Here is a 12,549-nt window from a genome sequence, read left to right as displayed (position 1 = left end):
GACACTTAACCTAATGAGCCACCCAGGCTCCCCTCTTTTCTTTTTAAAATGTTTTTAATGTTTATTCATTTTTGAGAGAGAGAGAGAGAGAGTAAGAATGAACAGGTGAGGGGCAGAGAGAGAGGGAGACACAGAATCTGAAGCAGCCTACAGGCTCCAAGCTGTCAGCACAGAGCCTGATGTGGGGCTTGAATTCAGACTGAGATCATGACCCAAGCTAAAGTTAGACACCTAACTGGCTGAGCCACCCAGGCGCCCCCACTTTTTTTTTTTTTTTTAATATGAGCAAATGCTGCTCAATCACCAAGTTAAATACAATCAAGGCGTCAAAGAAAGGCAAACCACCTTCGGCACGGCACGGCACGGCACCTCCTTGTCAGGGTGGAGGGTTGCAAAAAGACCTCAGCCCTCATTGCTTCAATTAAGGGCATAATTCTTAGTAGAGGTTTCCATATTAGTAAGGATAAACACGTATGAAACAGCCATCACCTGCCGGAAGCTTCACGTTATTTCCAGGAGCCAGAGCCTAAGGCCCGGAAGAGGTATGTGGGTGGTGTTGCTAGGGTGTCAGAGTAGAAGGGAAGGCTGTACGCCTGTGCCAGCCGCTAGCTGCGTGCACCCACTCACACTTAAAAGTTAAGTCAAGTTAAAGATGGCGTTCCTGAGCTGCACTAGCCATATTTCAAGGGCTCAAGAGCCACAGCTGGTTACTGGCTTATCATACTGGAGCAGATACAGACCATTTCCATCAGCGCAAAAGTTCTCCTAAACAGCAATGTCTTACACCAATAACTAAAAAAATTTTAAGCAGCTTTATTAAGATGTAATCGACATGCAATTAGCTACACACATTTTAAAGCATACAATTTGGTAAGTTATGACACATATACACACGCCCATGAAACTGAACCCAAAGTCCAGACAGCGAACACATCCACCCCCCCAAAAGTATCTTTGTGTCCCCTTTGCCCCCCACGGTCCCCAGCTCCTCACTCCCTGGGCAGCTACTGCTCTACATCTGTCACCACGGAACAGTCTGTGTCTTCTAGAATCTTACACATGTGGAATCACATAGTACACACTGCCTTTCGTGGCTGCCTATGTGACCGCTCTGAGCGCGAGCACACCAGCCCGGAGAACCATCCAAGCGGGTGTACCCACGGCCCACCCCTTGTCCTCTTGAGCAGTCCACGGTCTGGCTACGCCACAGTCTGCTTCTCCAGACACCTGCTGACAGACTTCAGGGTGCTGTTTCCAGTTTGGGGACTACTACAAACCTTACAAGTCAAGGCGCCATGATTATTCAGGGGATGGGACTCTCAAATGGTGGTTGTGAAGGCCTTCTCAGAAGGTGACATTTGAGCAAGTATGAAGGGAGGCCCCAAGCCGTGGGAGAATCTGGTGGAAGAAGGTTCCAGGCAGGGGGACTTCCTCACATGAAGGCCCTGAGGCAGGCGTGTGCCTGGTAGATTCACAGAAGTTTTCTATGTGCTTTCCAAAGGCTGCTTCTCTGAAAGAATGGACACCTGGGCAAAAAGGTTTTTTGAGAAGCAGAAGCTGTTAGGTAAAATGGTCCAAATCCCTAAATGGCACTGGGCCGTTTGATCCTTACAACCGTTTTTGACAAGTTAGTATAGTTATTCCCATTTTATAGATCTGCAAAGCAAGAGAGGGCTGAGTCACCCCCTCAGCCCCCAGCCCCCAGTGAGAAGAAGCAGAGTCGGGCTGAGACGTGGGAGCCTGAACCTTACCTATCATTTCACTGCCAGAGACGGACTCTGACACACGACCCAAGAGGGGAGCAGGAGAAGCTGGGACCCTGGATATGGGCTTCTGTCTGAGGGGCGCCTCCGTCAGAATTTCCCTCTAGTTCCTCATTACACAAGGGGAACCGTCAGGTCACTCTGCTCTGGGCGTCAGCGAGAGACTTCTCCCCACAGCCGGCTGGGGTCTCCCCCCATGCCCTCCTGCTCACCCTCCCACGCAGGGCGCCAGGGACTCAGGCTCCCAGGCCGCCTGCTTTGGCAGCACAGCCCGTCTGCTGGTTTGTTTCATTAAGAAGGAGGGGAGGGAGCCAACGCTGATCTCGAGTTAGGTTTCACACAAACCGAAAGATCAAAACCAGCAGCTGCCAAAACCACACTTTCACACCAGAAATGCGCAGGGACACGGCTGACCTGGTTTCTGCAGAGCCGCCATGTCTCTGCCAGCCACACAGCTTTGATCTTCGCAGCTCCAAGGGGAGAGAAAACAGTGACCCTCTGCCCCTCTTCTCCACTAGAGCTAAGTGTTGAAGCTGCCACCACACGGACGCCCTGGGGACAGCCAGCCCCGAGGCTCAGGGAGGCATGGGAGAACCCAGGATTTGTGCAATCCAGCATTCCACAGCTCCTCCTGAAGCCCACAGGACATGGAAGTCAAGCCATTGACCAAAACTGAAAGCACCTTTTCTAACCTCTTACCTCCCAGCGTCCGAGGCTGGGAGAGCCTTGCTGGGCTCTGCGAGGCCCAAGCATGAGTGTCCATCTCCCTGGGGGCAGGGAGCCTCGGAGGCACCTCACCCCGCGTCCCCTGGGGCAGCTGCCCCTGACCGGCCGGGTCAGCGCTACAGGGACACTCACTAGACATGCACATAGTCAGGAACGCTGAGAGCGGGCCCCACAAAATGTTCTCGCAACTGCCCAGCGCTGCCGCCACCCCCAAGTCTGAGCACCACGATTCAGCAGGCGCCGCAAGGGGCCGTGATTCTTAGGTGACCAAGTTCCAGGTGGTGCCGGTGCTGTCGGGCCGGGGACCGCATGGGGAACCTCTGGCCTAGGGCAGTGCTTCCCACCCCGTGTGCCTCCCTGTCCTGTGGGGCCTTAGGAAGATCTGGTCCCGCAGGCCTCGGGGACAGGGGCCCGGGAGTTGGCATCTTCAAGAAGCCCCAGAGGATCTCACCGGGTCCACATGCTCTGTAAACTGGGGTCCGGGATCCGCAAGCACTGACAGGGGTTGCCAAGTTGTCGGTTTTAAGGAATGATTGATTAACAGCTGAAAATTCCCAAAGGGAGGGGAATGCACGCAAAGAACCCAGGACCTTGAATTTATCTGTATAAGTTCGCTGCCGAGCACCTGGCCAACAGGAGGGGACACCGGGAGCACAGCTCAGGGACCCTCTAAGTACCGTCAACACCTGGCAGCCACCAGCCCCATCCCTGTCACTTTCTCCTTCCCTCATCAACTGCCCCAGTACCACGTACACTGGCTGTCTCTTCCTCCCCCTAATGCTGCTCCTCCTGCTACCAGAACTTGTCCTCTGCTTTTACAGTTAGGACAAGGGTCACTGAGGTCACTCATCAGGGCCGTTCTTCCAGCTGTCCGGCTGCCAGGGTACCACTGACCCTCTACCTTCATTCGTATCTTCTACCCCCATCTGTCCACACATCACCTCTTAGATTTCACAAAAGCTATTTTTTTTTTTTAAGTTTGAGGTTGCCTATATCATGGCGGTTGTCTCTTTTAGTAGCCAGCAATTGAGAAACTACAGGATGGTGAGAGAGAACAAACACAAACCCTGTTTGGAGTTCATTAACACTCCGTGTACCTGACAAGCCATTAAAGATACGTGCAGGATGTGTGTTCCTAAACCCTGTGACCACGCTCGTGTGCAGACAGATTCGAGGACTCCCCGGCCCCACCTCCACCCCAGGGACCCAGGGCGGGGGGCCGCACCCTCAGGGCTCTGCGGCATTTGCATGGTGGCCATGGGAGCACACGCTGCTTCTAATAAAAGAGTCTGTGTGTCCCCGGCCAGATGGCAGTGCTTACTGCCTGGACAGCACCAGAGCAGGCCCTGAACCCAGTGGGAAGTCACCCCTGTTTCCCACCCCCAACTTTCCCACTTTCTCTGACTTCCACAAGTCAGTGTGCTGTGGGGATTACAATGAGGCAGGAAAGAAAAGGGAAGGGAGGGGAGGGGAGGGGAGAAAAGAAAAGAAAAGAAAATTGTATCGAGGTACATTTATACGCATTAGGTGTCTGCTACAGCCAGGACACGGGGCCCTCAATTCACTGCTTTTGTTGTTCTGGCCAAACTAAGGATGTGCTTTCATTTCTGGTCAGGGATCTAGGAGTGGAGGAAGCAGCTTACAGTGCTGAAGTCTTGCAAGTCTAAGACAGAGCATTTCCCACCGTGTAGGAGGCCTGTTAAGAATTCAGTGCAAAGGTTTCTAGGCGTCCAAAGTAACCATCAGCAGGTACGTCCACGAACTCTGTCCGCTTGGAGAGGCTCTAGCCCTCCAGCCTTCCTCACTCAAAGCTCAGAGATTTTTACTTTGCAGACGAGCCTACGAGCCAAGTTACCTTGGGGAGCAAGAAACTGTGGTGGCAGGTGCGGCAGCAGCAAAACACCAGCAATCAGCAGGGAAAAGTGGGTCAGGATACCAAACTGTCGGAGACGGGAAGTGCATCGTCTGGCACCAATCTAGGGGCAGATGGCCCCATATACTGTGGACAAGACACTGGGGGTGTCTCTGCATCTCAGCGCAGCTCAGTAATTTGTGCCCCAAAGGTTAAGCCTTCTTCCCAAAAAGAGGAAATTATAATCAGTGTCCCTGTTACTGTTAAAAAAAAAAAAAAAAAAAGACATTTTAATACAGAAGACGTTTTCAATAAGAGAAGTTCAAGAAGCCTGTGTACGTACTGAGGGTGGTGGCCCCTGGAAGAAACTCCCTGACACTAAGCAGTGAGATGAGCTGTATTATCTGGGGCACGAGCTCTTGCGTAGTCAGACAGGACACCGCTTACCTCCCCCCCCCACCCCAGCAGGCGGGCTGTCTCTCAGCCGGGCTCCGCCCACACCCCTTGGCCAGCAGGCTAGCGTGCCGCCACAGAACCTCGGTGCTCCGAGGCTCTGAAGCTTTGTGACGCCGATCACTTGCGTAAAATAAATGCACACCTTCTGTGCATGTTTGGTGCAACTTTCAAATTCCTCTTTCGATGCGCGAGAAGTGAAATGTCCTCCGCCCCAGGGCGGCCCCGGTCTCACGCTGGGACACCCTCCTTTCCTGGGGAAGTTCGCAACCAATGAGCATCTCCATATCTGGGGATGACCTTGCAGCAGTCTGTCCTCTAACGCCAGGCCCCCTCTCAGCACAGAAGTGGTCCCTGGAAAGTGTTTCCAGGGCTCTCACGTGCATGTGCTAGGAAGAAAAAGAACCTAAGAAAACTGGGCTGAGTTTAGAATCAGCAGCTTCCTTTCACACACGTTACATTTCTGGAGCTGCCTTGTTTCTCCCTTTCCCCTGCATAACTACAGGGAAAACTCATCGGCTCTCTGAAGGTGAGAATCACACCCACTAGTATCAAAATCTCACTTTATACTAAGCTGGCCTTTCTCTGGAGATGTTCCAACTGCTTTATAAATATCCTTTCCCGCCACAGAGCAGGTAGGCGGTAATTCTTCTTTCTGGACAAGGGGAGAATGGACAATCTTAGCTACCCAAAACCGAAATGTTTTTAAATGCCAGAGAGAAAGTAAGAGCAAGGCTTTAAAAATAAGAGATAGGACAGATGTGACCAAAAATAGGAATAGGAACGGTATACGAAATACCAAAAAAGGAGAATTTTCCTGTAATCAGCTTACTCTCAGCAACAGCTGCTTAGAAGCAGCCGTTCGGTGCTCTGGTGGCCGGGCAGCTCCGCCGTCAGCACCAGCCCCGAAAATCAGGCCTGGGGAAAGCCAGTGCTAATTTTGGTACAAGTAAGAGACTCCCCCATCTCTGATCTTTGCCAGAGACAGGATCAACAACCCTAACTCCACGAGGTAAAAGCTGAAACTGAAGTAGCGCACTTGGTCTCAGAGCTCCTACCTCCTAGCAGAACCGAAGTGGGCATCTCACACGACACCCGGATGCCCCTGTGTGCAGGGTGACATTTACAAAAACCTCTCCTGCTTACTCCTCGCCTCCTGGTGCTGGCCCTGAGGCGGGCCTGGCTTCTCTCCCTTGTGTTACAATGATGAAACTAGGGCCACCTGCCTGTCTCGCGGCCACCGCACTTCCGCCTGGCCTGCATTTCCCTCCGTGCCTTCCCCACACTGCCACCCCTCCTGTTCCGTCTTCCTCCCTCCAGCACAGGTGACAAGAAGCCTCAACTTCCTTATATGCCACAGTGGATACAGTATGGATTTGCAGTTGTGTTTGGGTTTTTTTTTTGTTTGTTTGGGTTTTTTGAGAGAGAGAGAGAGAGAACACAAGACAGAGAATCCCAAGCAGGCTTCATGCCATCAGCACAGAGCCTGACACAGGGCTTGAACCCACGAACCGTGAGGTCATGACGTGAGCTGAAATCAAGAGTTGGATGCGTAACTGACTGAGCCACCCAGGTGCCCCTGGATTTGGTTTTAAGACCTGGATTCGAATCCCAACTCTGTTGCATGCTCACTACAGACCTGGTAAGTCACTTACTGAGTGTGTGCCCCAATCAGAGACCTGGTGTCTCACACAGCCATCAGGAGGACTGAAGGAACCAGCAAGAACAAGTGTCCCCTTAATGCCTCACGCCGGGGTGACTGCCCCATGGGTGCTCATTAACCATGGCCGTTGACAACTTACTGCGGAAAGCGGGGTTGGGTGAGCTTTGCTGGGATTCCCACAGTGGTCAAAGTGGCAAAGCCGTGGGTGGTGGGCAGAGCAGTAGTCGCAAGGTCCAGGCCCTGACCTGCCTTCAGTTTTGCAGAAAATCAAGAAAAGAAGGGGCAGTATGGTTTAAGCGTGTGGCTGCTCAGGTTGATAACGAAGCACAAGCTCACTTATTCGGGATTCCACCATGTGCGGTAGAAGATGGGCCCTTCCAGACCCACAAGCATACGTGCAGGGGCTATAACCCCGCCCCCTGCCTCAGTTATATGACCTCCAGAGCAGAGGGAACACGGACTTGCTCAATGGGGTTGTTGTAAAGATGAAATCAGTTAAGATGAATAAAGCAATTGGCATATTCCACACATAAAACCAGGTATGGCGTTATTATCTCCATTTTAGAGTGGAGAAAAGCCAGGTCTAGAGATGAGCTGAATGAAGATGAAAGAGTAGGTCCCAGGTCCCTTTGCCGTCCTCCGGATCCCTGTCACTGCTTCCCTCCTAGCTGGGTCCTGCTTCCTGACTCACACATCTTCCTCTTTCTTGGCGGCCCTCTTCATTTTGCTAAAGCGTATCCTTTAGGAGTTTTGGAGAAATGACGCACTGGCGCCACACTCTCTGAGCCTTGCCTTTCTGAAAATATTTCTAATTCTACCCCCATGCTCAGCTGCTGTAAATCCAGGTTAGAATCATGCTCCTCGGGATGTTAGTGGCCTTGCTCTGTGCCTTACAAATTCCAGTGTTCATGCTGAGATGTCCAATACCACTGACTTTTTTTTAACATTTTTAGAGAGAGCGAGCGAGCGCACATACATGTGCACGAGTGGCACAGAGGTAGAGAGAGATGGAGAGAATCCCAAGCAGGCTCCTTCCTCCCTGTCAGCACAGAGGGGAGGCCTGAGCACATGGAGCTCGAACTCACAAAACCGTGAGATCATGACCTGAGCCAAGATCAAGAGTCAGACACCCAACTGACTGAGCCGCCCAGGCGCCCCCACACCACTGATGTGTTAGGTGTTAAGCCTGGCCGCCTGGGGTGGGTCCTCTTCCCACACTGCTCTGGGCACTGGGCAGCCTTGCAGCCAGGGGTGGTCTCCACCCTGCTGTGCTCATGCCGCCCTCCTGTTTCCATTCTCTCCGAGGTGCCTGTCCACTCATCTTGTCTTTTATTTTCCACGTTTTTGCTTTATTTTTGATCTGTTTTCTGAGAGGCTTCTATTCCAACCTTCTCACTGGATTTTTGCCTTTATGTTTTCTTATAGCAACGGTCGTTCCCCTTTAATGATAAACTGCGTCCCCAGCTACTTCCCTCTGACACAGGTCTACCCTGATGTCTCCTCTAAGTCCTTTCTTCTGCTTATCCTAGTCTTCCATTCTGCAGGTTGTTCGCTCCTACTCAAGGGTGAGGCGCTCAGAGCCGGGAAGGGGCTGACCCACGGAGGGGGGGGGGTGCTGGGAGAGTGGTCCGCAGGCTGCCTGTGTCACAGGAAGACCCCCACAGGTCTTCCCTGGGACCATTCAGTCTCTCCAGTTTAGAATCTTTTTAATGTTTATTTATTTATTTTAAGAGAGAGAGAGAAAGCTGGGGAGGGGCAGAGGGAGAGGGAGAGAGAATCCCAAGCAGACTCTGTATGGTCAGTGAGGAGCCCAATGTAGGGCTCAAACTCATAAACCCTGAGATCACGACTTGAGCTGAAATCAATTGTTGGGTGCTTAACGAACTGAGCCACCCAGGTGCCCCTTCTCCAGTTAAGAAAAAAAAAAAAAAGCTCCAATCTGACTCAGTGGTGAGAGCCTACATAAGCATGTCAGCCAGGGACCAGAGAGCAGAGTTAATGGGGGCCTGGAGCCCCCTACCTGAGGTGCTGACTGCCAGCCTGTTTGGACTAGGAAGAAATGGGCGACCAACTTGATAAAACCCCAAGAGTTTGCAAATTAACTTGAGCACAGTAATGGCTTTTTAGTTCTACCATTTCCAACCGAAATATTTTACAAGACAGAGCCTTAGGATCTGGTCCCTTTTCTTCCCCTCATACACAATGTTCCCTTCTTTCCACCTCCTTTTTTTTTTTTTTTAATTTTTTAATTATTTATTTATTTATTTTTTATTTCTAAGAGAGAGAGAGAGAGAGAGACAGCGTGAGCAGGGGAGGGTCAGAGAGAGAGGGAGTCACAGACTGAAACAGGCTCCAGGCTCTGAGCTGGCAGTCAGCACAGAGCCCGACGTGGGGCTCGAACCCACGAACCGCGAGATCATGACCTAAGCGAAAGTCGGATGCTTAACCGACTAAGCCACCCGGGCGCCCTATTTCTTTCCACCTCCTATGGCCAGACATACAAACCCACCATCATCACCATTCCAAGAACGATGAGCTACTTTTTCACTTGTTATTTGCTTGCTGACAGGAGAAAGGCACTGTTCTTTGCGACCTTGACCAGGTCTGGTCACCCATGACCTTGACCTTGGGGGAGCAAAAAAGGAAAGAGATGCTGGGACCATCCTGGCGGATGTTCCCCCTTGTGGAAGAAACCAGGCGGCAGGTCCCAAGCACCCTGTCGGGCTGTCTGTCCCCTTGTTCAGAATTCTGTTCCCCAAGGGAAGGCCCAGAGCTGCCACGCACAAGAAAGAACCCCATTCACCTGGCCCCCCAGGACCTGCCACTGGCAAGAAGTGCCTGCTCCATGTTTCCTGGTGCTTAAGAAGTGACTTTTTTTAGGCTCTGCATTTGGGAGCATAAAACGCCTTTAAATATTCATGGCAATTTCTGTGCTCTGATTATAGGTTACCTTGCTGTGTAAGACAGGCCTGGAACATATTTATTAAATACTGTAAGTTTAAACGCCTGCCATAATTACCAGAAACAGACTATTCTACATAGTTTAGAAACTTAGAAATTGAAGTCAGAGGCCCTGGAGAAGATGAATGCTTTTACCCATTTTGTCCCACAGCTGTGCATATTTCAAAGGCTGACTTGAATTTAAAAAGCCACATGACCATAAAAACTGCAATTCTAAAATTTATTCCAAAGTGACCTAATGTGACAGAAAATATAATTCCTTTAGGTACCACATGAGCTATGAAACTTACTCTCTGGTCATCAAACAAACCTTAGCTATCCTCTATCGAGCTACCTTTCCATCTAGAGTGACGACAGGGGCACCTGGGGGCTCAGTCAGTTGAGCGTCTGACTTCGGCTCAGGTCACGATCTCGTGGTTCCCGAGTTCGAGCCCCACGTCGGGCTCTATGCTGACAGCTCAGAGCCTGGAGCCTGCTTTGGATTCTGTGTCTCCCTCTCTCTCTGCCTCTCCCCTGCACTCACTCTCTTTCAAAAATAAACATGAAACAAATTTTTAAAAAGTAAAATAAAAAAATAAAGTCATGGCAGGCGTGCCACACAGGGTCCTTACCAGGTTTTTGAAAAGCGCCGTCAGCTCCTTGGTAAACACAGAGAACTTCAGAAACGCGCTTCCCAGGTCCGGGTCGTCTCTGCACACGCAGTTGCCGCCGAACTTCTCCAGGGCCTGGGTGTACTGCTCTTCGTTCTCCACGTGGGCTGCGGCGGCAAGGGGAGACGCGGTTAATGCAGCCACCTCTCCCTCCCCGTCTTTAGCAGGTCTTCTTAGCTGGGAATAAAACTGAACACATCAGCAGGACAGAGATCTGAGAGAAGTCGAGGTGCGCTAGGAACCGCAATCACCGTGCCGTGCTGGCAACGGGTCCCAAAGGACAAGCGTGATGACCAGGAGGGATGGCCACCAGATTCTTCCTTCCTCAGGTGAAGAAAACCACTGCCAGCCAATGCCAACTCCTGGCCTGAAAACCAGGGCAAGCAAGGGGAACATCTGTTCGTGACAGGGCACCCTTGACCGTGAGCCAGATCACTGTGATCCACGAATGGTGTGCCCACCCACCTTACTAGGGAGGCGCTATGCCCTCCACCCCCAGTGGTGGCCTCAGGGCATTCTGACGTGGCTCTAACGAACAGAAGAGAAAATTAATTTCACTGTTCAAGCCCTTTTTCCTTGTTTTTTTTTCTTCTTTGACATTTCAGAAAAGGACCTGAGAGTTCTGGATAAATTAAATGCATTTCTGAGACTACTCTCAGCAAACAAGACAGAAACACACACGTATGGGTCCTGAAGAATGTGTGGCAGAACGGGAAGGGCCCTCAGATCTGGGTTCTGGGTGCCCACCTTCCATGGCACAGAAGGAGTACGTGACTCCAATGAGTAAACGAGCCAAGGTCTCTGCCACATGAAGGTTAGAGACGTGCTGTGAGATGCTCACAAGGGCAAGGGAAGAATCCAAGAACAGCGTGGGGACATGGAGTCCAGCCACACTCAGCACCCACCTGACAGCACTGACTGGCAGTGAGCAGTCCACAGATGTCATTTATACGATGCACAGACAATCTGTGTTTTTTCTACACCTCAGGACAACTTTGTAGGACATATGTATTTTTTTTCTCATCGTGGTGAAAAGAAATCAAACAGGGCTCAAAGAGATCAAATAGGTTGTCCTGGAAACAGGGTCAGCAAGTGGCCGAGCTAGAGTTCAAACCAGCTTGTCTGGGGCATCTCATCCCCAAGCCCACTGTTCTGCTCTGCGCACTGGTGTTTCACTGATAGAGACAGCTTACCTTGCCAAAACCAAGGTAATTCCATTTCAGAAATGGATCAGTTACACCTCTTAGCTTGCTCTAGCTGTGATTCTGGCACATGCGGTTAACAGCAAAGGGTGGTTCCTTTCCAACCACATGCTCTCTTAGAACTATTTCAAAAGTTGGTGGTCAAGACATGGGCAATTCCAGTGTGGCTTGGGAAGGGAGGGACGGCCACAGCAGACGTCTAGTGCTGAGGTCACTCCACTGGGGGACAGAAAACAGGAATGCAAAGACCAAAGTCGCCCTGAGAGCCATGCAGGGGCCCCTGAGAACGGTGCCTGTACAGCTCGAAGTGAACACTCACAGGGCAGAGTGAGGAAATTCACTTTCAGTTCATGCCTATCAGGTGGCCTTTAAGTCTTTGTTTAAGTTAACTTGGTAACACTCTGAACTGTTAATATTATCATCCCTACTGCGTTCTGAATGGGGTGGAATTCAGCCAAGATCACACAGTTGGTAAGAGGTGGGCCAGGGGTCAAATCCACTCTCTGTTCACTCTGCGGGCTGCCTCCCGGCCCACGGTCAGTCACCTGTGGGAAAGAGGAACCTGCCTGGTCTCACTGGCAGTCAGCCAGCCCGACACAGGACACACAGCATATTCCAGCACCAGGAAGTAAGAGTGAGCTTCCGGTCACCCCTCCTTCTGGGCTTCTTAGCGGACTGCCTCATATAGTTCACGGTTTAAAACATTCTTTCCCTTATAAATCTTCAAAATAACGTGCTGCTTCCTGCACCCTCAACCCTGACCAACAAAGTGTTTGGCTCATCATCATCACCATGATCTCACAGATGTCAAGTGTTCTGTCCCACTGCAGTCATTATTTTCTGATGCTCAAACTGTCCCAATTTAGGTCAGTGGGACCTTCTCCATGCTGATGTCATTGGGGTTTTTAACACAAATTTCTCTCCTTGCAAACAACTTTGCAGCTTCTTGAGAGACTACAGCCCTGCATCTCTCCATGTCTTCCAGAAACAGCAGCATGGTGGCCCCCTGTGAGCACAGTAAACCCTCCACAGATGCAGACTGACTGACCCACTGCTCTAGATCGCCCAAAGTTTTGAGATTTTCCTACTAGAGAACAGAAAGGAGTTGAGCGCCTTTATTTTTCTTTTGCCGAAAACAAACTTAAAATAGGAACCCAAAATAAATAGCCTGGGAATAAAGTTTCTGGAAAGATCCCAAACTGGTCTATCAGCTCTTATTTACAAAATTGTGAAAGCTGTTTTTCTAAAAAGAGCTCACTCTCTTGCCTCCCCCGATGTT

General features: G+C 50.9%; 1 protein-coding gene across 4 annotated transcripts in view; it reads right to left on the bottom strand.

Annotated features, from left to right (window-relative positions):
• Window positions 1-12,549, bottom strand: part of ASAP2 (ArfGAP with SH3 domain, ankyrin repeat and PH domain 2) — a 172,396-nt gene that overhangs the window by 82,247 nt on the left and 77,600 nt on the right. For all 4 annotated transcript variants that reach the window (XM_039231024.1, XM_039231025.1, XM_039231026.1 and 1 more), the window contains exon 3: window positions 10,030-10,175. In XM_039231024.1, the coding sequence (XP_039086955.1) occupies window positions 10,030-10,175 (146 nt within the window). The remainder of the gene's footprint in view (window positions 1-10,029; window positions 10,176-12,549) is intronic.

This window comes from Hyaena hyaena, unplaced genomic scaffold (genome assembly GCF_003009895.1).
Source record: "Hyaena hyaena isolate Hyena2069 unplaced genomic scaffold, ASM300989v1 scaffold_53, whole genome shotgun sequence".
In the NCBI taxonomy this organism is placed as follows: Eukaryota; Metazoa; Chordata; class Mammalia; order Carnivora; family Hyaenidae; genus Hyaena; species Hyaena hyaena.
This window is presented reverse-complemented; position numbering and strand designations above follow the sequence as displayed.